This window comes from Acromyrmex echinatior, chromosome 14 (assembly GCF_024713525.1).
Source record: "Acromyrmex echinatior isolate Ae372 chromosome 14, ASM2471352v2, whole genome shotgun sequence".
Classification (NCBI taxonomy): Eukaryota; Metazoa; Arthropoda; class Insecta; order Hymenoptera; family Formicidae; genus Acromyrmex; species Acromyrmex echinatior.
In genome coordinates this window covers 6440885-6468231 of record NC_141865.1, presented here as the reverse complement: position 1 = coordinate 6468231, position 27347 = coordinate 6440885, and the positions used below count along the sequence as shown (strand labels likewise).

At 29.9% G+C, this 27347-nt stretch overlaps 2 protein-coding genes across 7 annotated transcripts in view; both read left to right on the top strand.

The window, feature by feature from the left end:
* Positions 1 to 17205, top strand: part of Gdap2 (ganglioside induced differentiation associated protein 2) — a 33109-nt gene extending 15904 nt beyond the window's left edge. The window contains exons 5-12 of one of the 2 annotated variants that reach the window (XM_011063600.2): positions 75 to 184; positions 265 to 501; positions 588 to 753; positions 7348 to 7501; positions 11150 to 11289; positions 11757 to 11811; positions 12171 to 12314; positions 12388 to 17205. In XM_011063600.2, coding sequence (XP_011061902.1) covers positions 75 to 184; positions 265 to 501; positions 588 to 753; positions 7348 to 7501; positions 11150 to 11289; positions 11757 to 11811; positions 12171 to 12314; positions 12388 to 12453 — 1072 coding nt within the window. In that variant the 3' untranslated portion in view covers positions 12454 to 17205. Of the gene's footprint in view, positions 1 to 74; positions 185 to 264; positions 502 to 587; positions 754 to 7347; positions 7502 to 11149; positions 11290 to 11742; positions 11812 to 12170; positions 12315 to 12387 lie in introns of those variants that run through there. The other variant, XM_087413542.1, reaches the window with a different exon arrangement.
* A 575-nt stretch (positions 17206 to 17780) lies between these two features.
* Positions 17781 to 27296, top strand: LOC105150475 (2-acylglycerol O-acyltransferase 1). Of its 5 annotated transcripts, none has more exons than XM_087413546.1 (6): positions 17781 to 18061; positions 22591 to 22830; positions 23953 to 24227; positions 24854 to 25040; positions 26324 to 26523; positions 26673 to 27296. In XM_087413546.1, the coding sequence occupies exons 1-6, from the start codon at positions 17937 to 17939 to the stop codon at positions 26825 to 26827; spliced, it is 1182 nt and encodes a 393-aa protein (XP_087269672.1). In that variant the 5' UTR covers positions 17781 to 17936; the 3' UTR covers positions 26828 to 27296. The 5 variants fall into 5 exon arrangements, with proteins under 5 accessions (XP_087269672.1, XP_011061901.1, XP_011061900.1 ...); XM_011063599.2 differs by lacking the exon at positions 17781 to 18061 and adding an exon at positions 19983 to 20665; XM_011063598.2 differs by lacking the exon at positions 17781 to 18061 and adding an exon at positions 19983 to 20665 and having other exon boundaries at positions 22546 to 22830.
* The last annotated feature ends 51 nt before the right edge of the window (positions 27297 to 27347 follow it).

Below are 27347 nucleotides of genomic sequence, written 5' to 3'. Positions count from 1 at the left end.
ACTACATAGTTCTTCATAGCAGAAGAATTAAGCCTTCTGACCCTCCCTTTATAATATAATTTTCTTTACCGTAGGAATGTTCTACAAAAGGCGAGGGAAATGGGATTACGTACTATTGCTCTACCTGTAATAAATTCAATACGAAGAAATTATCCTCCGGATGCAGGAGCGCATATAGCTCTCAGTAAGTACACTACAGCAAGCATACATCTGTGTTAATTTAAGCATATGTCAGTGCTAAATAAATTCTTTCTTCTCTTTTAGGAACTGTACGTAGATTCTTGGAGCAATACGATTCGTTAACATGTGTTATATTTGTATTAGAGCCGTGCGATCTTGGAATATATGAAATTCTTCTGCCACTTTATTTTCCCCGAAATTTGGCAGAACAGGACAACGCTTGCTGGCAGTTACCGAATGATATTGGCGGCATGGATGGAGAACCTTTACTTCCGGATAGACAAATCAGAATTATTGACAATCCTCAGCACGCTTTACACGGTAAAGAAATATTTCAATGTAACATTGCAGCTACATACAAACGTTTAATACGATATAACTTTGAAAAGCACATCGCACTTTTACAGGCGACGATACAGTAGAACTTTCATCACAATTAGAAACTTCGGTTAATATTGGCGAGCATGCTTTTGCGCAAATGCAAGGTGATTTGGATCGACAGAGACTTTTGGGAGAGAGACCTGCCGATCCACTAGCGGATATTATGCTCAAGCAAATGCAACATAAAGAAAGGTACGAAAATTTGTGAGATACTTTTTAATAATTTTTAAGGATTGTTTAAACAATATGTACGTTATTTTTCTATAGAAACAAAATTAATTTTCAAAGTAAGTAAAACTCTAGAATAACAATTCAAAATTTAAAAAAAGTCTTAAAGCCAAACTTGATTCTTGTAAGCTTTCTTTCTAACTTTGGGATTAATTTTGTAATAATCAATTAATTTGCAATAAATTAATAGACAGTTAGCTGTGAGTAATCAGTTTTAATCACGTTTAAATCAAAAGAATAATACGAGTTTATTTTTATGGTCAGATCGAAATAATACACATTATTAATATTGAAGAGAGAGACGTTGATTATTTTAAAAAATTCAGGGAAGAAAATTTGTATTTATAATTCATCATTTAAAGCCTCAGCACAGACTTTTGCATAACGCATAACGCATAGTGCATATGCGAATCAATTAATCAGAACCTTTCCTTTCCTCTTATTGCATGGAAAAGAAGAATTTCGATTGGTTGATTCCTTTATGCATTATGCATTGTGCGTTATGCAAGAGTCTGTGCTGTGGCCATTACACTAATTTATCAATATATCCGAAGTTAGCAGACCATTATTTAGGAAAATTATTGCAAAGCTGAATGTTTTAACACATAAAGTTTTAATGACTTGACAGTGCCATGTTTCTCTCTTCTTTATCCACGTAGCACAAAAAAATATATTTGTACAGAAAAACTGTATCTCTTATCGATACAAAAGTCAAATGTTGCCATATGACTAATAAAAGATTTCTTCTATATCTACATAAAAAGAAAAAAATGTATTTATAAACATATAAAATGAATAGTAAACTTTTAGGAATATAAAGGACATCAGTCAATTGTAATTCAGTTTATTATATCATTTTGTAATATATAACCTCGGATATTTGATTTTTTTGTAATATTTTCCACAAATGCCGAATTTATTACTTTCTTCGAGATTATTGCTCTCGTTTTATAGAGTTCACTACTTACTTTTGCAGAACAACTTATATTAATTAATTATTTTAATTAATACGCAATTATTTCAAATAATTATCTTAATTAATACGCAATTATTTTAAATAATAATGTTATATGTTAACATATATTCTTGTGTAATTTCTGTGAAGTTTTTATTTTCTGTGGAGTTTTTATTTTCTTTTAAAGTTTCCTATTTGATATTAACTTTGTATATTCAAGCACAAATAATTTTATGTCACAAAATTCTTAGTATTATTATTAGATTTTATTAGTTAACAGTGGTATTTTCACGCATGTACCACAAATAATTATTGATTATCCGGTGTTATCTATATATCACAATCGACGAAATAGTATCATATCTATATATATTTGATCAAATAAGTTGACGAGCAGTTTAATATTATTGGTGATAAATAATTAATAAATTATTTGCAGTTTTTGAAATGCTTATTAGCATCAAACTATTAATAGCTTTTTAAGATGCGCATCTTAAATGGCTGTTAATAATTTGATGCTAACTAATATCTCAAAAACTGTAAATAATTTATTGCGAAAAATATTAAATGTAATATTTCTCAGTCTGGATTCGAATCCGGATCTCCTGTATTCCGTGCGGGCGTCCTTCCAATTCGATCAAAGCACATTAATTTATGATATTTGTGCTTCAATTTTGGTTTGGAACTGTGTTTCAAGATTAACAAAATAATCGACGCGCGGTTTGCTTGAACTGGAAACTATATAAATTCACAAGAAATATTATTAGACATGAAGAATCGCATTGAATGTGGCATTTTTTATTCATGTGTGTTTACGTGTAATTTCATCGATCGATTTTCGATTATATCATTTTATATCTAACAATAATATAATTTTAGGCATTTGATTTTCTGTAATATTTTTCGTAAATGCCGAAATCATTACAGCTTTTACGAGCTTTAATATTGTTTATGTCTACGAATTATCGACTTTAGCGACTATGACGCACATACGAAAGTTTGCTTTGTAATACCTGTACCTAATTAATTTCAGCGCTGAAATATCATTTGCGTCATAGAAATAAATCAATCGTTTCAGACCTGACATTTCCTATCATATTAAATGTTTATTTTGAGGCCAAGATTGTCATCGATGTCATTTTATCGTGATATGTGAGGGTTTATTACAGTGACACGACAAACCCATGTGTGACTCGAACCATTGATTACATCAGATGATTCATTAAGTGAGTCTTTTTCGAAGTATAGACCACTCTATTTTTTGCTTTAATGAGTTAATAATCCATTATACTGGTGTGTTACATAATGTCAATAGTATATTACACGTAACGTTGTTGAAACAAATAATCTTTTATGAAATACATTCGATTTATTTTCAAGCAACAAAAATTTTATTTACATATTATCATACATTTTGAGATCTAAAATACGATTGCTTTAATGAGTTAATAATCCATTATACTGGTGTGTTATATAATGTCAATAGTATATTACATGTAACGTTGTTGAAACAAATAATCTTTTATAAAATACATTCGATTTATTTTCAAACAATAAAAATTTTATTTACATATTATCATACATTTGCGATCTGAAATACGATTTTATCTCCATCAGAAATTTTACAGAACTATCTAAATACATTAGGAAATACTTTTGTGTCATACTTTCGATAAGATACCTTGGATTTGTTTAATCGAGGTCAAAGTCATGAAACTGCAGTCTTAAGCAACAACTTGATGTAATCGCGTGCAATATCAACGTCTACGTAATTTGACTAATTTTATCTTAGAAAGAATAATTTGAAAAACAATGCATGTATATTATCTTGTTTTGTTTTTAAATAATTATCAGTTTTATCTAATTAATTATTGTTCGTATATTTTTAATGCAAATTATGATAATGAATTTGTTTTTTCACTTATGTTTTTTCACTTAGTATACTTCTACTTATAATCACGAGTTATCTGAAATTTCGCGAAATATACCGTTTGTTTCGTTAATCTGTGAAACACGTTTTTTCAATCTGAGATACTCTCGGATGCGCCAAATATTCTTATTACGCACGAAAATTTTAGCTAATTCGATATATATCGTCAATATGTGTCTCTTTTAGACACGTTAAAATTTTCCAGTTTATATAAAAAAAGAATACTTTAATACTTTAATTTTATAAAATAATTTTATTGTTAGAATATTTGCAAAACATAAGATTGCTTCTTTTAATGATGGAAATAGTTTGTTATGCAAAAGCATGAAAGAAAAATTATTATTAAAAAAAAAATATGTAATGATTTACAAATATTCTCAATAATAAGTTTCAATTTAATCTTTCAATATTAAAGAAAAATCTTGTACCTCTCTACTCTCTCCTTGAATAAGATTTATTTTAATTCATTATTTCATTATATTTCTTACCTTAAAATATAACATTGTTTTAATGTCATTATAGTATTAGGTGTTGGAATTAATTCGTAGCGTTTTTTAATGAAAGAATGTTATTTATTTCACATGAGCATTAAAAAATACATTAATGAAAGTACTTCCCATCACTTGTAAAACGCTACGAATTAATTCCAACACCTAATACTATAATGATATTGAAACAATGTTATATTTTAAGGTAAGAAATATAATGAAATAATGAATTAAAATAAATCTTAATAGTTTTATCGTAAAAGTTAATATTGTCTAATCTCTATATATTGTGATGTTAAACGTAATATGACATCGATTTAGAACATCGCAATAGTTGTGTACCGAAATGCAAATGTTATCAGTTCTTTAGATTGGCCTTCACAGTCGTCTAATACGAATTCGATCAAAAATACATTTCAATCACGAAAGGATGTTTCAAAGAAAGTATTAAAGTCTATATTTATACTAAAGCTATTGTGTTCTTAAATACAATTTGTTATTATTTCTAAATTGGGCCAAATTTCACCCGAAAGTTGCCAGACCGTGCCGGATAACAATGAAAATTGAATGATTTCCTATAAATAAAATTTCCAATGATAAAAATTTATTAACATTCACTCTTTTAAATCTTTGTCTTTTTTCAAAATAATAATTTATTTTTCGGACACGCAGATGCAATTTTTTTTGTTTATAATATCAAACGAGCGTATTTGGCGAATACAAATATCGCGAATAATCGTTCGAATGGCGTATTCCAGTTTTCCTGTCTCTCATTACAAAAATGATATACAAAAAAATACAGAGAATGACAAATGTGTTGACAGTCATTCAAGGTTATTGTGGGAGGTATACTACTCATAATTAAAGGAATACACATCGCGATCGAATTAAACGGCGGACTCGCAATCCCTACTCCACCTGATCGCCTCGCGCGTATCGAGCACGCAGTATTCTGCGAGCCGGGCAGGCGCCGTGCGATGCCTCGGCAGGACTCCCGGCGAAGTGCGGGATTACCTTGTAGACGTCGTAGTCATCGTGATCGTCGCGAACGTCGCAGCCGAGAGGCGGCTCTCCTTCTCTAGACAAAACGGTTCAGTTCAGTTCAGTTCGTTCAGTTTGCCGCGACTCGTCGTACTGCTGTCATCCCTCTCCGTCGCCTCCCTCAGTCATGCACTGATCGAACGAGAATTGTGCGTGATTTCTCAGTCCATCGTAGCACCGCGACGCTCCTTTTTGACGGATGTCGCGGGAAAAGACAGTTTTACACACGACTGTTAGTGAGCCTTGATTGATTTTTTTTTCCTTCTTTTCTTTTCACTAAGGAAAGATCGCGGAGGGTGAAATCACACACGAAGGGTACGTGACATCAGTATGGTCATGATTGACATGGTGGATGTCATCGAGGATGAGGACCGGTGTGTATTGAGAGTAATACTTGTCGTTTTCTCGCGCGTCATCGAACCTCGTGTCGAGTGCAATTCCTATGAATCTCGGTCTCGTTATTGGCTCGCTATTGATCCCTGTTCTTTATTGGCGTTCGTCCAGTATGATTTTTCCATACCGATTACTGTTAAAAAATGTATCGAAGCTGGTAATGATCGACCTAGAATCTAAGAATTCATGCATAATACGGTTTTATTACACTGATTTACTTCACTTGCGTTCAGGAATTTTGAAAGAAAGAGCTTAAAAATTGACCGATCAGTTGCGATACATTTAAATGAAATTTCATTTCCATGAAATTTATACATTTTACGAAAATGTATTTTTATACATATCACTGTTTGCCATTTACGTTATGCAAAAGCAGTACGATCTTCAATGATATAATTAAAATTACATGATAACAAGATTGTATTGCAAGATTCGAGAAACGCTTCCGAACACGTTTTGTATCACACCGCATCTTCCTTTGAACTCGTCGCAAATTAACACATCACAAAATCAATGATTTCGTTTTATTTAAATTAATAGCGCTTTTTATTGACAGAACTGTGATGCGCACTCAGTGCTCATATTAAAATTTTTGCATACTAATCTGAATGTAAATGTGAGATATTTTAATTGATAAATATCGAATGTTTACTTTATTAAATAATATAATAAAATGTATTGAGAATTTTGCGATTTAATTCGTTTCTATTTTTATTAACATACATCTTTAGATCGATTTGTATATAACTGAATTTGTAAAAAAGCTTTAAAGTGCACTGAGTGCGCATCAGTTCTACTGTCAATGAAAAATTCTATAACGTTTCTTTTAATAGTTGCTTAAAAATGATATCGAATTAATAATTCGACGAATCGTAACAAATGTATTACGTTTCGGTATTTATTGAAGGTCTCAGGTATTAATTATTTAGAAAATTTTCCACACGCACGCAATTTTGTGAAAACCCATTAATGAACATACTAAGAACATTATAGTGAATAAGTATAATAGCCTAATTTATCTTATCGTGCATTTAACGTAACCCTGAAAAAACAAAACGTATCAGTAAAATATTATCGCAAAATATTACTAATATATTTTACGTGTCTGTAAAATATATTAATATACACTAAAAAAAAAGCTCGTATACTGAATATATGATAAAGTATAAAATATTATCGAGTGATGTATTATAATAATATACTTTTTAAATCCTTTGGGGCGAAATTTCACTCTAAATAGCGAAAATTGAGAGCTTGAAAAAAAAATGGTTCAATTTCCGACTTTTAAAGCCATTATTTATAGTGGGTTCTTATTTTAAGATCTTAAGTGATTAAGTAATGTCTTAATTAAATAATGTTTTAAGACATTATTTAATTAAGTTTCGAGTAATGTCTTAATACGACTTAATGTTAATACGACTCTCTAATTCATGACATCTTAATAAGAGTTTTAACTATACTAATGAACTATGAATATCGGCTTGAGAGTGAGAGATCATTTTTCAGAGTGAAATTTACTCTAAAATCCATTCTACAATTGCGTAAGCGTAGTTGAAAGTAATTGTAGTTGTAAAAATTGACTAATCACAATCGAATATTTTTTTCGACTGTGATTGGTTAATTCTTGCAACTACACCATTTACAACTACGCTTACGCAATTGTAGAATGGGCTTAAAAGAATGGGCTTTTAGAGTACGATACAAAAAAGGCTTGCGAACATTATAAGGCGAATGAAATCGCTCTTTTGTAGGTACGAAAGACTTCTTAGGAGGGCAAAGACGGAGGATCTGACTGAGGTTTCAGGGATTGGTTGTTTGTATCAGAGCGGTGTGGACCGACAAGGCCGACCGGTGGTGGTTTTCGTCGGCAAATGGTTCCCGGCCAGCAAAATCAATCTAGATAAGGTAAAGACCTTTGCATGTGCCCTGAAAATCAATGTTACTACGGATTACACAAAAAAAAATCTGCTACTCAGCAACGTTATAATAGAAATTATTCCACCGGTAGAATTTCGACAGAATGGTGTTGTTGAAGATGTATGATCTTCTTTAAATAAAATAAAAATTATATTGCAATTATCTTACTACAAAATCGTTTTCAAGTAATTGAAGATTGCAACATTATATATCCTTTCTATAGTCATTCTCTCTTGGTTGTCTCTTATAATTTAATCGATTTGGAATGTATAATAGAAAGTGTTTTATAGAGTATTCTGTTGAAGTTGTCTTTGATTTTTGTGTCCTTGTCCTATGTGTGTGTACATTTAAGTGACATTATTGCACACGAACATGTTTTAGTCAAACATTATTGAACCTTTGCTTATAAATGATATAATTTCGACTATTGACTTTTCTTATAAATACATTTTTTTCAATAAATTCTTATAAAAGGTATAACGTATTTATTAATTTTATCGATGCATGTATCGGCTTCATAAAAATTGAAATATACTGATGCTATGTATTATCGTATCATCTTAATACGTTTTAATTAAACATTATGAAGCATTTCTTTATAAGTTAAAGCGAGATATAATTTCACGACTACACTTACTTTTCTGATAAATACAATTTTTTAATAAATTACGTATTCATGTTAACTTTATCAATGTAATGCTCGAAAAGATCGAAATATTTTTTTAAATAACTCTCGAAAATATTCGACAGCTAATACGAGAATTTGTATCGCTAGTTTGCAAAATACAAATTTTCTTATCAGATATCGGAAACGTTCCAAAATTCATTATAGCAAAAATGTCTCTTTCAACTACAGACAGATTTGAAAAATTGTACCACTTTCCTCTACCTCATTTCCAGATATTCTAGATACGTGCCGGCTCTATCGAGTCCGTGCATAGAATCACAGACTCGCGCATACCGTTCGATTGCGTCGCGTCCAAGTCTTGATCATTTGGCACATATCTTGTTGCGCCAGTTGTGTCCCGTTGTGTCATTTCCTTTCCTTGTCGGACTTATCCTTACTCCGCTCATAGCCGGAACGCAGTGAGATATAGCGGCGGGTGGCGAATCGATATTTACACGTCCAGAAATAGACCGACCGCGGAACGAGTTCTCCTATGGGGAGGGCGAGAACGAACTGCAACGTCGTCGTCGCGACATGCACCCCCATCCTCAATGAAATTTTCTCATCCTATTAACCTATTTATACGTCGACAATGATTTGCGAATATCAGCACATGAAATAGTTGACGATTAGAAGACAGAAATCGATCGATCATCAAAACTTTCTTTATTTTTTTTTTTCGTAAATATTTAACCCTTAACTGTGCAGTACACCCGAATTTTAAAGCATCCTATTTGAAGTATAGAGTGCAATTGAACTTCCGCTTTATGGCGATTGATAGAAGAAAGTTTAAAGTTTTTTAATTTACAATTTAAATCTTATAGTATTAATCGTACACATTACAATCATTAAAAAATTTTCGCTTCGGATTTGTGGAAGTTACAGTCGACAAAAAAAATGGAATAGCTTGTGATATGTCAGCTTTCTTCACACATAATAATCGTGACCTTCTATACAATAATTTCTTCCTTACATATTATATTTTCCAATATTATCGACGGCAACGGAAATGTCTCGGTTCAAATTAAATAAAATATGAAATGAACAAACGCTCATATAGCAAGTTAATCTGTAAAAAAATATTTTGAAATTCAGAAAGAGAACTGTGTTAAATAGGACTTGTACTTTTTAAAATCGCAACTTTTAAATAGCTTCTGATCGAACGAGAAAGTTCGGTATATGTTTCTGTATGCAAAAAGAAAACGTGCAATTTCGTAAGTCATTCTTACATATGTATACTAAGACATCACGAATGTTTTGGCACTTATTTCTTAAATCAACATATCCTCGTTTCTTAAATCAACATCGTGACTTGTATGTCGCTAATTATTTAGTGGCGCATTTCACGTTCGTGCAAGAAAAAAAAGCTTCACTTGCTTCAATTTTTTTTGCTGATTCGCTACCGGCGATCTAGAATGTCTCGTTACTTTGACTTTATTCGAGATAAGAATATCAACAACGTCATATAGAGATTCGTCGGTACTAAAAATATACACTTGCTATGCAGCGGCTGTTGAAACAACGTCATGTAAACGGAACGTTCGCGTGAGGTGCGTGTTCTAAGACGAGAGATGCGATGTGCGTAATATCAGTCGCTATTAATACTGATTCCTCATTAAGTTTGTTAATTTAAACAATCTGTGCGATATCTCCCTCCGCGTCTTTGTATCCACTGACCCGCTTTTGAGATGAAACATTTACGCTCAGTTAGGACGCTAGTTACACAGCGATCTGAGATAACGTCTTCAGGTTCACAATACACAGCGACACATTTCGCAATTTACGGAATAACATCGACGTCATTTCAACTTGGCACGAATTTATTGTTGATTGCACCACTGATTTATCTTCCATCGAATTTTTCGCTTCAGAGCTCTTGTTAAAATGGAAGTTCTAAAAGCGAAAAAATTTCAACCTCTTCATTGTCTTACATTGAAATAATAACGATCGACGTACACATTGCGTGATGATATTATTTGATTGTAATCAGATACGCATAGTTGATTCGTATAAGAATATGTTTGTGAAATAACTGCGAAGTTTACATTATATCTTTACAATCAGTATTATCAGTATTAATTCTATGTTAGTAAAAAAGAGCAAAGAATTAATATAGCAATATTAAAATTGTTGTTAAGAAGTAACAACAATCTCTTTATCAAAACTGACTTAATTTTTACTCTTTAGAATCAGATTCCAAAGAATTTAGAGGATAGAGTAAACCGTGTATATGTTATATGGCAGTTATACCTATGTTTGCTAGCTATGTACATAACAATTTATTTTGTAAATACGCTTGTATGTCATGTTGACATTGAACGACGACCGACAGATTTCAGTTAATTGTCTCAATATCCTTGAAATCGATCCTTCCGTTACAGACCATTTGAGACATCGATTTCCGCACTAAACAGATTTCTATAAATTTATTTGATCTTGAAATTTATATAATCTTTTTGTTTGCCTAATTGCAAAATACAGTTCAATTCTGTGATATCAGAGCCTAAATTTCTATTATTATATCCCTATCGCGCTTACGCAAAATGTATGCTATGGGTTCATTGATCATTCGACATTCTCGGACATTTATCGAACTTTCAGATTACTCATGAAGGTGAAACGATGAAATCATAATAGCGTTGATTCTTTCAATAGAACTTATAGGGGATACATCACATATTCCACGACGTAGGAAAGCCTTGCGAAACATATTCTGTATATCTCATCGCTGACGTCTCATCGATCCCGAGAATATTTACGCAGCATTTATTTTAGGACATATTTACCCCTGTTACCCTACTTTTCTTTGACAACGCATTTTTTTTTTTTTTTACGCAATATAGATTTTCAACATGCGTTTTAAACTATTTTAAAGGGTGCATCGCCGCGATTTATTCTTTTTATGACACTAGCGAGCAATTTAACGAAATACACTGTTTTTTTTATCTCGGTACTTTTTGTAATTTTAGGCCTTGCTATACCTGATACAATTACTGGATCCTATCGTGAAGGGAGACTACGTTATCGCGTATTTCCACACCCTTACGGCCAGCAGCAATTACCCCAGTTTACACTGGCTGCGCGAAGTCTACAATGTGCTTCCCTACAAGTAAGTTGTACGCTTGAGATATCGAACGCATCGAACCTATTGATCGCATTTTAATGTAGAATCACGGAATCTTTACGATACATACAATGTACAGGATAAAATAAAATATTTGAGCGACATTGGAAATTTGGTGACAGTTTTTCGATTATTTATTGGAAAATCTAAATTTTTCCAATATTCAATTAAAAAATTAACAGAACCGAAAATATGATTTGTTAAATGTTTCTTTTTGAAACATTTATCACGTGAGGCAGAAAAAACATTTGGACAGTATTGTATGTCACTGTAGAATGAAAATAAGAATATTATTTTTTTACTTTGTTAAAAAAGAACTGAAACTAAAGTATTGCTAAATTACTGGTTTTAGTTATGCAATCGCAAATTGCAACGAGTAGTTACTTATGCAACTTGATTCCGCTTGTTTGCAGAAATTTGATAGCAATCTTGAAACAGAATTCCTTTTACAGATATAAGAAGAATCTAAAACATTTCTACATTATCCATCCTACCTTCTGGACCAAGGTTAGTAATAGTATCATCGCGTAATTGCTGACATAATGAGAACTTGATAAACGCTATTTAAGATGCAAAACCGCACCCGTTAATGAACGTTATTATTGCATTTCCCACGTGCATGACGAATCATCTTCGAAACGATCGTATCGAATTTCCTGGCCTTTGTTAGTAAATACGTTTCCACGCAATAATTTTCAATAAACATTTTTTGAATTGTTAAAGAATACTTTAATGATAACTAAAATTTGATAGTGATATCAAGCAACCTTTATGCAAGCTATATTCTTGTTTCTCTTCCTATTACAATTTTATATTAAAGAAACTTCAATTTTCACTAAATAAATGCAATTGATTGTTTGTTATAGATGATGACGTGGTGGTTCACTACCTTCATGGCTCCAGCTATTAAGCAAAAAGTTCACAATTTACCCGGAGTAGAATATCTTTATGAAGTTATGCCGCCTGATCAACTCGAGATCCCAGCGTACATCACGGAATACGATATGACGGTACGGTAAAGTGAATTTGAATGGAAGAAATTTAGAAAAAATTATTCTCATTTGAAATTATTTTTCTTTTTAGATAAATGGCCTGAGGTATTATCAACCAAACCATCAGGTCTTGTCGTCGCCATCAACGTCTACGTAATTCGCAGGTGAAAATCTAAGCAGCGAATTATCAAGATCGAGGCTAAATCGAGTGTTCTGTGCATTCGTGCGGTAGACTATTCGTATTTTTGCAGTAACACCCGTATGCCACTTAAGCGTGAGAACTGGACGCATTGGAGATTTGTGACTGCTCACCAGTTTTCGACAATGATGAAGTATGACATTGACTAGATACGATAATCCGTATCTTCGAAAAAGTAGCCCGGCTCCGCAATAATTCGAAGTCGATTTGTCCAAGTGCCTCGTGATGGACCGCTTAGCAGGAAAAAGGACGAAAGGACGATCGGCCGCGTGAAATATTAATATGAATATTAATGAAAAAAAAAAAATCAAGAAACCACTGCCCGCCTGCTTTTGACGTTGATTGGTTCTTTTACTCGTATGCTCGCTAACGCATACGGGTTTTTACGTCCCCGAAAGTACGAAGACAAAACTTGGTACTGGACAATCCACATTAAGATAGGTAATTTAGAGAAAGCTGGATCGACCGTGTGCACAGCTGGAGGTGCATTGCTAAACAGAGTGTATTCTCCTTATCCAATAATAGAGCTAATAAATTACTATTCGCTTAGAGCGAACATCGGCTGCCAAAATATCAATAATCAGTATTTTCATCGTCGTCGTTGCTCGCAAAAATGAAATCCGAAAAGCTAAAATATTAATCTTTCGCCCTCGTACATACTACACTATTCGTGGCAGATTCTTAGCTTTAATACTGCCTGTGAAAGCGGTAGAAGGGATAAAGAGAAGCATTTGACGACGCACTAGATTAAACGTCGGCTTAATACAGACCGTCGATCGCTTTCTGTTATTTTCATATATCAATCGTTATACAGCGAAGAGCGTCTATTTGATTATTGTACATTGTCAATATTTTATTCACATCGTTGATAAAGAGATTGCGCTGCGCTGCCGCCGTCGTCGCCGCCGCATAGCTGCGGTATTTTCGATATACTAATAATAAATCATCGGCTACGAACAAAGAGCGGCTGGATGTTTTACTGTGATGTCATGTCTTCGGTGCTCAACAGATTTGATCAATTTTAAAACTTTATTTGTCTTCTCTCTTGCGAAGACTTCAACCCGAAATACAGAGCAACGCTCGCAGAATCGTTATCGTTGAGCGCCGAAGTCGTATGTACGGGACAGTTCTAGAATAGAAGAAGCAATAAATTTAAGAGCTTGCTCGCGATGCATTTCGAGAGGCAAAAAATCGTTATCCCCGTTGTTAAGCATTTTTAGCGATTAAAGAGATAAATTAAAGAAGTTAAAAAACCTGTTAATCGCGTCGATTAGCCCATTTCTCATGCCCGCCGAATCACGAATGTTTCGTGGCATTGCGTCATTCCCTCAACTCTTGTTTAATCATTTGTCAATTAGTTTTTTTGGAAAAGAGAAAAAGAATGTTACCTGTGCTTGATTAATCGCGGATGAGTTGAGAAGGCAATGGGTTAATTGACCACGCTACCTCCGCCGAAGATACAATCGTCCGTGCGATCGAGTGCATAAGTGTTTATATGCGTTGAGATATAAACAATTATGGAGTTATAAAAAGTGCTACGCACTCGTAATCATCGTACGGCTGTATTTGGAAAACGCATTAATTGCCCAATGGGTGAACACACTATGATCAGTTAATACATTTTAATGTATTTTACAACGTATAAAATGGTGAAATACTTACGATTTTTCGGAAATTTATTAAAAGAAATCTACATACTGAATATTATATCATATAAGTATATTAATTATATCATTTAAATTTGCTGTCTTGTACCGAGCTCTAAATGTTTTTTAAATTTCTGTAAACAAAATTATTTATTTATAATTTTGATACATGACTTTTTATGACAAACCTATCAAGTACTTGTAATTGTTCTTACAATATTTTTCATTTAAATATCTTAATAACTTTTTTCATAATATTGCTATTATATTATATCATACCATAATTATTAGAGATTGTATTATACATTATTTTTAAATTCACTCTTGATTGCATAATCGTTGCATTTTCTAAATACAGTCGTTTTATTCGCAGCGATAGGATAGTATTTTTTCATGTTGCTGTATTTACATGTGTCTCTATTTTGCAAAGACTTCTAATGCTATTCGCGCTGCGAATAGTCGGAAAAAATTAACCTCGTACTATTCGGAGGGGCCAATAGTGTCAAATAGGCTATTTCTAATTTTTATTTACATTTAATGACCTCACTGTCCGTCCCTGACAATCGAGTTTAATATATGTAGTTAAAAATTAAAACAACAAGATGTAACATCCAAAGAGATTGCGCATATACACACGCGCGTATTGTTATCTCTATATTTTATACTAGTCGTTATCATTTTATTGTCCCAAAATTTTAACTGAAAAAAACTAAAAAGGTAATTCCTATAGGTAATTCCTGTATAGTACGACAAATGTTTTAATAAATTTCAAAATTATTGAATAATAACGATGAATTTATAATACAAATAATCACTAATTGTTTATGTATGACGTACTGTTATCTTTGACAAGCTTGTATACGATAATGGGATTTGAGAACGATGAATACGTTAAAGTTTTGGCCTTAAAATATATTATATTGAAATACATATTAACTTAATATTGTTTATGTTAAATAATTGACGATTGAGTTTATGATTGTGCTAACAAATACTTATTTGACGATTGGAGAGAGTTTCATATATACATATAACCTTTTAAGGTCCTAATCTAGTCTCTTTAGCTGTGTAGAGAAAAAAATATATTTTGAATGAAAAGGCTTGTGCTTTATCAAAGAACTTTCTGAATTGATGCACACGATGCAATAAGTCGAAGTGAAACAAACTATATTTATTTCACTTCAATTTATTGCATCGAGTGTATCAGTTCATCGATAAAAAACAAACCTATATATCGCGATATTCGTTTCATTTTTAGTGCACTCAATCTTCAAGCTTTAAGTCTTCCTGAATTAGACCAAGCAGAAGATTATATATTTTCTTTATATATTATCTTTTGCTATGGCCGTTCTGTGAAATAAATGCATATGCAGTGTATAATTAGAAAATTTAGTGTGTGTGACTTACTAATATGTAATTATTACATGTATTTCTACTGAAATGATAACATGAATCGTCGTGTCGATTTTGATTAATTTAGTAGAAAAAGTATATAACTAGACTAGGACCTTAAGCAAAATTAGTCAATCACCTGATAATATTGTCACATTGAAATACATGTGAATGTATGTACGTGAAGTGAGAGTACGATCTCGTCTTAGCACCATGAGCTAAAATATTCTCTTTTATGAGAAAAAATGATTTTCTGGGCTACGTTTTAAAACTTTACTCTGAAGGTACTCTGTACATTCCTTAACGTTCGCAATGCTCGCGAGTATTATTCATTCTTGTTATCATTAAATTAAACAAGAAATGCACGCGAATGTATGCAAATGTTAAGTGGAATGCATGCTGAGTAAGGCCGGTATTCATAATCAATTCTTATATTTAAAACCGTCTTAGCTTTAAGATGTTACGAATTAATTACAGAGCTAATTCTTAAGATATTATTTAAGAAAGTCTTAAAATAAGAATAGATTATGCATATGAATACTAACCTAAGTGTTAATTTAAATCGGTATTCATAGTTGATTCTTATTGTAAGAACGTCTTAAGTAAAATGTCAAGATATCATAAATAGATTACCATGTCCATTAAAAAGAAGAAAAAGAAGACGAAGTCGTATTTCAACATCTCAAATAAGGTTTTGAAATAAAAACCAACTATACGAAATATCTCTTTTACTCAGAGTAAAGATTTAGAACGTAGCCCTGATGTCATTGATAGTATTTATATTATATTTATTGTAACATAGCAAGATATATTTTATTTTTAGTACGCCGACGTGATAAGATAAGAAGCAATAATTGATGAATTAAGTCTTCGCCTTTTGCACTTTTGCTTTTTCTATATGACGACAAAATAACTATTATTATTTTTCTGCACGTTATGCCTGTAGTACTTGCAAACATTTTTAAAATAATTTTTAATAGTTTTTTTTAGTAAATTATACTTTTATAATTAAATTTTAATTTATCACATTAGTTTTATTTATCGTACTTGTCTTTTTGAGTGAGACAATATAACAATATGTTTCTTTATTTTGAATTTGACAAAATTTTTCATGCGTGTGTCATAAGAGACTATTATACTTGTTATATCGCTTGCGTAAAGACTGTTATTCTTATACTATCTTGTACTTAAGCCAAGTTAATACAAGAGTAGATATGTGATTATGATAAAAGAAAAGAGAGAACTATAATTGCGGTGGTGACGCTTCGCGATCGTACGCACTGTCATGATTTATATAATATATGAGAAATATTGTTAAAAATCATATTGTGAATTTGTTTCAGACCTATTATAGAAGAAAGTACTGAAGCAAAAATCAACCTGATGATTATTAATTATATGCTTAATTATTTTTTTACATAGCTATTAGTGATATCACTGCTGGGTTATATAAATATTTTATAATCTAGGAAATTATATTTCCTTAATTATCGTGTTTCCATAGTTCGTACTTAGGGATAGATTTATTAACAACAACAAAAAAACCGAGCGAAACGTCATTTATCCTTTATTGTTTCTTCTCGATGTCGATGCACGACCTTTTAACAGGTGCACTTCTTTCTCCGTTGTATCCTTTTTTATAGACTACAATAAACATATTATTTCAATAAAATTCTATATTATCTTATGCATTTTATTTTGAATGCTAACATGTCTCTTGTGTGGACAATTCCAACAATGGTTTACTAATAACAAATTTAATTAGACGCAATAGTGCAATATAATTGATACATATTAGAGCCGTTGTACACTGATTTAATCTTAATGTATTCGTGAAATGCAAATATATATTTCGATTTATAAAACATATTTTTTTCTTGACAGTAAAATAAAGTCTAAAGATTTAACTTTTTATATTTATATTAAACACATCTACGCCTATTTGTGCATGGCGACTTTAATATACATCAGTGCGTATTGAATGCGTCCAAATCAAATTTGCTATTCGGAATATATTAAATAATGTGGTTATAATGACAGAATTGAAATGAATGCAAAATTGAAAATATTCGTTATCATATTCATTTAAGTTGAATAAAAGATATTTATACAATTCATACAAAAACATCGTATTTAAATTCGTATTTATTATTCATTCATTTATTCGAATATGTATCTATTTATCGAACACAATAATTAAAGCAATTTCGCTGTCATAGGCACATCCATTATATAAAATATGAATCAACATAAATATAATTCTATGAAAGTATGGATGACAAATTGAATAAATTACGACTGTGAAGAATACGTATTAACGTAGAGTAAGATAAACTAGGGACAAAAGTAACAGAATATATTTGCATAATATCGTAAATATTTTTGAAATTATAATATATAGGTATGTTTATGTATCAAATAGAGGCCGCGAGATCTACTAGACGAATCGATATTTGTCTATTTAGTTTCCTGCCGTGTCACAGACATACGTATGCAGAAGCACAGGAGTTACTATCTTCATTTCTCAAGTAAGTTTCAATTTATTTTTTTTTATACTATAGGGAAAGTATAACTTAATATTTAGTTTTAGCAATTATCTATGTTAATAATTTGCATATTTTTCAATGTTGGTTAATTTTATCCAGATACTCTTAAAAAGTTTACAACAAATTATAAAATATTTTTTTCCAATTACATTACAAAGAATGCGCGCACATACACACGGGATCAGATCCCTATCACGTCCATGTCATTGTTCGTAGATTACGCTAATGCCCATTTCTATCAATATAGATTAACTTTAATCTCGGTTCAACTTACTCTTCGTCTTTTTCTAATCTTTAGAACTAAAAAAAGACGAAGAGTAAGTTGAGCCGAGATTAAAGTTAATCTATATAGGCAGAAACGGATATAAGAATATAGAATTACACTACATATTCTGTAACAAAGTATCTGTAACAAAGTATTTTATACATGTATGATAATATGTAATTATGTGTGGGATATAATTATATGTGGCCTTATATAATCATATAAGGAACATAAAATGTTCCGAGATGGCAAAATATCTGGAAAACTATAAGTTTTATAAAATAAGGTTTTAAATAAAAGTTGTAAAAAGCAACTTCATCAGTTTGACTTTGGGCGGCGCCAAGGTAGGACAAAGTCAACTCGAATTTTTTAAGCAAGACCTTCCACTTTTTCTTTCATTTTCTTATAGTCCTTGTCAAGATCTTTTCAAAACATAATTTTATCCATTTTAGATCAGCCGTTTAGAAATTATTGAGTATTATATGGTGAGATGTCAGCGATTGTAAGTGAATCAAACACAAAAACTGTTCATTTTTTGCTCTAAGACTTATATGTTTTGTTTAGCAGGTCATAAGTTTTAACATATGAGAAAATCATTTGATTTCACTGGGACCCAATTTTATATAGGATTAGTGCCAGATTCTTTAACACAAGAAAATTTTGTAGTAAATAAATTTTATATTTAAAGGTTTTTTTGCATAAATATTTTAAATATTAAGATCTTAAATTCAAAATATCACTTTTTTCCTATTCCATTTTATAAGATTGATTTTTTTTTGCGAGGAGATAATGAATAGAGTTATTTGATGAAATATTAATTTGTGATTCAACATATGATTTCCAAATCAGCATATGATTTATTTTGAAAAACGAAGAAAATGATATGACTTATAGTTATACAAAAATTTATCCTCACAGGTAAAATATAACATACAAATTAAATAAAAAAGATTGGATCTCTGTGATAAAATTTGGATTTTGCATGAAGATTTAGCGAGGAACATGAAAATTTTAGGGACAGTGAAATGTAACCCTAGAAAAAAAGGCTGCAAACGTTAGCTGTCGCGATGGATAACTATCTTCGTTTCTAGTACAATCAAATATACAGCCCAGATGAGTTGATTCTCAGACGCATACAAAACTATATTCGCAATCTTATTGGACTAGCATCGTTTTTTTGGGCAGAGAATTCTTTCAGTATTCATTTGGCCTTATTCCAAAGCGATTGCCTAGTCACCGTAGTCAGTAAAGTTCTCTTTATGTACTTGTAAATTTATATATTATACGTATTTATTTATATTTAATTACTCATTTTATGTTTCTTTTTATTTTAGTTAGCAGTCCTATAAAATTGCCAAAGATAAAAAAACCTACGTTTGAAGAGCTTAACAAATATCACGATAAATTTATAAATTTTGATTGAATTCTTCAATACACAAAAGCATAATTACATAAAAAATGTAGAGAACGTTACTCTCGAACTCTTATAACATATTTAATTATAACTTATTAATATTTAACATGCATTGTATACTAACATGGGATCCTTTCTATTTGATGACATAAATTGACACAAGTCGACAGAAGTCGACAGAAGTCGTTCTATCTTTGTTACTCTCTGAATGTCAAGAAGGATAGAATGATGTCGACTTGTATCAACTTGTGTCAAACGAAAAGCGTCCATGATATTTATTAAATTATAATGTTAATGCTAGAAAAATCTGAATAGGAAATTTTTATTTTAATTCAAATTCAAATCTAAATATATATATTTTTTAAATACAATAGAACTCCATTATTCATATTAAGTGACAAGACAGTTTCGATAATCGAATGGTTCAGATACAATAGAGGCTCATCAACTGTCTCCTTTAGGTATAAATTTATGTGACAAAATATTGATGTATAATCTAAAAGACCATACAATTCAACTGTTAAGTAATTAAAGATAAACTCTGCGATTTATACTGAATGAATGAGTCTCAACATCGGATCTTGACCGAACAATTTGACTTAGAACTTTGTTCATGGACGACCGTCCATCTGTCTGTGCATATGTGAATGAGCAACCACTTGTACTCCGCCGGACATGCTTTTCATTCGTACTGTCGACGATCCAACTAGTAAGACACATGACGCCATGCCAAACGTTCCGTGTGAAAGTTTCGTAGATATAAATATATTTACAGTGCACTCGTGGCTGTCGTATTGAAACGTACTCATCTGTAGAAAACGACGATCTGCCTAGTATTATAATAAAAGAAAAAGTGCAATCCAAAAGTTTCTATCTGTATGTTGCTGAGATAACTGTAGCAATCCAGGTAAATTTGAAAAGTGTAAATCTTAACGTATAATCGAACTGTTCGGAGTAAAATCACTCGAATTTTAGAACATATTCTTGTAACAGAAGTTGCATTATAAATTAAATTTGTTCCACAATATTTGAAAATTTTATAGTTTATATGAAAATTTAAATATGAACATTTTTGTAAATAATAATCAAATTTATTTGTTAATTTCGTTAGGTTTATTTAAGTTAGAATCGATCTATTTAGTTCTATTTAAATCTATTTAAATTTATTACAATCTAAAAAAATACAAATACATGAATAGGGAAATAGATCAAACACGAACAAAAAATACTACAAAAGTAAGGTCTAGATCAGGTATAGATTGCGCATTTCTTGCTTAGCTCCCAGATCTATGTTGTGTTAAAAAATATGAAATCATAGCTACATTTCTCTTCGATTCTATCAGTATCTCTTTTCAACTCAGAGAGAGAGAGAGAGAGAGAGAGAGAGAGAGAGAGAGAGAACGACACGATTCAAGCTACTTTACTCTTTATAAACCGATAACTTCACGGAAAAGCTATTCTTATTATTACGTCTATGAAAAATACAGCTAATGCGACACTTGAAATATTTTTAGCAAACTGATATTTTCACAATTATATCTTATCTTCACATGTCTGCCTGCTAGCTGGAGCTTTATCTTCAAATATGAATGTATATCTTTTAGATAACTATAATTCGCTTCGGTATCTAATTGATAATACAAGAATTTGATAAAATAGTTCTTCTCTCTTCAAAATTTCAAATCAGTATAACGTGACTATAAGTCACCATAAGTTTGTGAAATTATATGTGGAATTAATAATTATTATAATAAATTCTATTAAACAGTAAAGTATTATGGATTTGCTTTTAAGTCTGTTCTTTTGGTTAGACTAGTATGCACTCATTGTACTTAAAATGAAACAGATATATGTTTGAAATTTGGCGAAAGCGAGATAGAAAGCGCAGTTCAATGTAGCGACAAAGAATAGCTGGTCTTACATATCGCGAAAAATTGGCTATACTATTTAAACCATTTTTTGAATAAAAGAGTAAAAAGAAATTTAAGTAGAAAAATTTTTACTTAAAGCTTGGGGAAAGAAAAGGAGATCAATAATTTGCGATCACTATTTATCTCTGCAAACATGTACATAAACATGTAATTATGATTCATACTGAAGTATTTTTTCACTCTTCTTATCATATATGTCATGAAATAAAAATATATAATTATAATAGAAATGAGAAAAAGATAATAATGAAAACGATTCTGACGTAAAGAATTAAATAATCGATTTGCGACTCTGTACTGAGTAAGCTATTGGAAATAGAATAGATGAAGATACAAAGTTCGTTTCTTGTTAAAATCAAAGAAACTTTGTGCTTTGTTCGTTTGATAAAGTGTCAATTCATATTAAATCAATAGTCAGCCAAAGCGATGCAACCGGTTATTATAGAAAAAATAAAACACTACTTATAATTTCTAATAAAAAAACTAATTGACCTATGCTTAGGTCTACCAACTTTTACCAATGCAAGATTGACTTTATTTCTCTCATTATAGAAAAAATAAAACACTATTTATAATTTCTAATAAAAAAACTAATTGACCTATGCTCAGGTCTAATATATTCTAGGTCTATAATATATATTCTACCAACTTCTACCAATGCAAGATTGACTTTATTTCTCTCAATTCTTAGAACTAGAAAAAGATAAAAAATAAATTGAACCAAGATTAAAGTTAATTTTACATTGATAGAACTTGGACCTAAGTCAATTAGTTTTTTATTTTAGAAATTCTACATTTTATTTTACTTTTTCCTCTGTATTAGTAGAACTGGATTTTATACACGCAACTCACACAGGTAACGAAAAATCAGTTTTCTCCGATGATTTAAATTTGTTCGAAGATTATTGAGGAACATGGAAATTCTGGGCGTGAAATTTGCACCGTTAAACGTACCTCTGGAAAGAAGATTACAAACGTTAGTTGTTGCGATATGGATTTTTGTCACTGCTTTCGGGAATCTTTGGGGATACCTAATTACGATTTATCTTATACTCTACACAGAAACGATACGCTATTTTTTATTACTATATTTCCTCTGGATGTATTATGATTGGGACACTTGTCATAATGGTGGTAGAAGGTAAGGATACTATTAATCTCTTTATTTTTAGTAATCGATAAATAAAAATCTTGACAATCATTTGAAGACAATTGTTTAATGCAACACAATAAATGGGTGCGTTCAGCAAAACGCAATGATTTAGTGATAAGTTGTAATAAAATTGAGTGTTCTGCTGAACGTTCTTTTTTTTTATAAATGCTAAAACGTATATCTTTGACTAAAGAAAAGATTAAATAAAATGGTAACCGTAATGCTAATTCAAATTTAACTAAATTATAACTATATATATTTTTATTTTCTTATATTATCATTTATGTGTACTATTTTGTAACTTTTTATGTATTTTAAACTGAGAGAAAAATATGTGTACTAAATTTTAATAAATATTTGTTTGAATATTTACTAAATGGAAAAACAAGTTTGGAAAAATGTAAAAAAAATTGCTTCTATATAATTATGCATAATTTTATATATAATTATATGTAAATAATTTTTTTACATTTTTCCAAATTTGATTTTTTCCAAAACAAATAGTACGAAAATGATTTTTAATTATTTTTTATGTTTTTACATTACTATTATTATTTCTATTACACTAAAAAGTAATTTTATAGAAGAAAAAAGATTGTTATTGAACATGTATGGACATATTCCAAATATAACTATACATGTTTTCGCACATTTATGCGTGTTTATGTATGTTTATACACATTTATATATATTCATGCATGAAAATTCTTTGACCCGGCAGTGTATACTTTTACTTTGCTGCAAATCAAGGTGATCTGGTAGTAAATATGTTGAAACGTTTAAGATCGTTCAGCAGGTACAATTATAAAACGATTGCAAAACTGTTGCGTTCTACTGAACACATCCAATAAATAAAAAAGTCTGTTTTTTTATTACTGCACTTTCTGAACTGGTACGCACAATGCAATAAGTTAAAGTAAAACAAATATAAAAATGTTTCACTTTAACTTATTGCACCGGTTCAGAGTACAGCAATAAAAAAGAAGCTTTTTATAAAGAAACCTTTTATGAATTCATTGAGAATAATTTTAGGCGCAATAATTAAACTCTTTAGAAATATGAATTATCAATGACTATATACTTTGAAAATGACTATATCTTACATTTCAGTGAAACATGGACAAGAATGGCAAGAAACAGTACGTTTTGGCGTTATTTTTGCAATTATTTTCCAATAAAATTAGTGAAAACGGTAGATCTAGATCCCAAAAAATCTTATCTTTTCGTTTCTATACCTCATGGTATTTTATCGATTGGAATATTTGGTTCATTTGGTTCAGACATATTGGACTGCAAGAAACTATTTCCCGGACTTGAACTCTGTACAATCATCCTCGATCAACACTTCAAAATACCTATATTTAGAGAATATCCTTATTCTTTAGGTAAAAATTCATAATTCTCCCCATTTATTGAATTTTTCTCACTTAATTGCAGATGAATTTTGCAATACTATACTAAATGTACTTTCAATATTTAAATATTAATGTATTAGAATTATAATATGCTTTAAAAAATTATATATATATGTAAAATAATCTACTGAATGCAGATAATATATACATAAATATACATATAATAAATACATTTATACATATATTGGTTGCATTCAGTAAATAATGCAACTTTGCAATTGTTGTAAAATTTTTTAATATGATTAATCTTGCCTTTAGTTCTCTCATTAGATAAATATATAAATTAATCATATTAAAAAATTTTATAAAAATAGCAAAGTTTCTTTTTTACTAAACGCAGCCATTGAATCATTACATCTTATTACATTACATCAATAATTTTTATTTATAGAGGAGATTACTTCAAATAATTTTTTTATATAAAAAATGTAATATATTGTTATCATACTGGTTTGCATATATGTCTGCTTTAAAATGGATAAAAATTTTATATATATATATATATTTTTTTTTTTCTTTTAATCACTGATGATCACTTAGAAAGTTATATTCTTTGTATAATTTTATTATAACAATAAATTATCGAACACTTTTAGGTAGTTGCGCTTCTAGCATGAGAAGTATGAAGTACTTATTATCGACACCACCAAAAAGTCCATATACCGGGAAAGCTACAGTTCTTATTGCCGGTGGTGCTTCTGAATCACTGGAATCAATGCCGGGTACTTACCGTAGCATCATAAAAAGAAGAAAAGGATTTGTGAAATTAGCACTAAAATATGGGTGAGTTATCTATACTTTTAATATATTAAATATATCGCTTTTCCTTACTTTAAAAGTGACTTAAAAGTGTAATTTTCAAGTTATTATTATGAGTTAAATAAGTATTACTCTATGAATTATTAAAAGTGAACCAACTTAACTTTATAAAAAATTGTCACAACTCAAAATGAACGGTTTTTTTAAAGTTACGAAATAAAAAATATATTATTTTTTCCGATATTATATGATTAGTCAATAATTTTCTATCAAGTTGGAAAACAATTTTTTTCTTTTATAAGAAATTTAATTTTAATTCAAGAAAAGACTGTTTTTTTGAAGAGAGAGAGAAAGAGAGAGAGAGAGAGAGAGAGAGAGAGAGAGAGAGAGAGAGATAAACGACGGAAAAATTCTGGAATTTTAGAATAAAAACTTGCAAAATAATAGTTTTTTCCTTCGGCTTTGATTCGATTTTTTACTCGGATATTTTTTTTAGCACGATTTCGACACTATATTATTGTTCCAGAATTTAATTTTTGCACTTATCCGTAAGATTTCCATGAAATAGTTATAAAAGTTAAAATATATAATATAATGATTAATATATAGTATAATGTTGATGTATATATAAATGTACCTTACTTTTCATTATTATTTGAATGATATTTCATACTGTACTTCAATTTTAAAAGTAAATATTTCATATTATTATTAATACAAATAATATTTCTGGATTAATTAATATTTCTAGATTAATTAATTCTGTTTTTATTGTACACTGTGATTGTTATTATACATATTCTAATTTTAAATTAGTGAGACAACATTTATCGAATTTTTAATTACTCTTGAATCAATATTATATTGGGATATTGTCTCAAAATAATTAAAATATAGAATACAATTATAATCAATATGCAACAAAACAGTATCTATATGCTTATAAAGTATTATCTGTATTAATAATATCACTTATTTAACTTTTAAATATAAAATATCTGTCGTTTAAATCATTATATTGAAATAATTATATGTTCTTTCATAAATTTTATATAATTTGGTCAAAAATACAAAAATTATTACAGTTACTTTGGAGAGAAATATTAAGTAAAAAAAATAGTTTTTTTTTCTCCAAAGTCAAAAATATTGTTTTTTATATCTCTAGTAATATATCTATATAGTTTTTAAAAATAAAATGTAAATAAAATGTAAATCATAGGTGAAAATATAGGAAAATAAAGTGTACGATAGTATAATAATTATGCATATTCAATACGACTCGAACCTAATGTAACTCTTTGATTCAGTACGGCGTTGGTTCCTGTCTTCTCTTTTGGCGAAACGGATTTATACAATCAAATATACAGACCAGAAGGATCGACTTTCAGACGTATACAGAACTATATTCGCAATCTTATTGGACTAGCACCCGTCATTGTTTCGGGCAGAGGATTTTTTCAGTATTCATTTGGTCTTATTCCGAAGCGCTTACCTATCACCGTAGTCGGTAAATTTTCTTTTTATATTGTATCTATTTGGTATTATCCATTGGTGCAATGCAAATATCAATGCGCACATTAAATTGTTAATTATCTCATGTTACTAATTCTATATTAAAATATATACATAATTTTTTTATGTTTCTCTTTATTATAGTTGGCAGTCCTATTGAACTACCGAAAATAGATGAACCCACGACTGAGCAAATCAACGAATATCACGAAAAATTTATGAAAAGTTTAGTTGAACTCTTCGAAACGCAAAAGTATAATTATATCAAAAATGCAGAGAATGTTACTCTAGAATTATAACATTTATTCGAATGCATATATGATATATAAAATGAAAATTTGTGCTGTTTTCAAACTTCAATTATAAAAATTGTTATTTATAAAAATTATTTGACGATATAGAAAGATTTCGAAAGATTTTATGTACAATTACGAGATTTTAATTGTACACTTGTATAATTTAATTGTATTGTATTATTTAATTTCGTATAAAATTTACTTACAAATACATTTTCAATAATTAGATTGAAAGTAAAATTGGAATTTATAAAGACTTAAAAAAGTATTATATATTGAATTTAATTACATGTTATTGCTGCGGTTATATGTATACACATAAAATATGTATCCTTGTTTGTCATATTTAGGTTATTATTAAAATTAATGTTATTTTTTAAATGAAATTAAAGTCAAATTTTTGTAATATGTATTTAAAAATTAAGTACGATTTATGCTCAAATATGCAATAAATTTATTGTATAAATAATAATAGGTACCTTTATATATTTCATTTGATCATAAAATATACATGCTATTAATA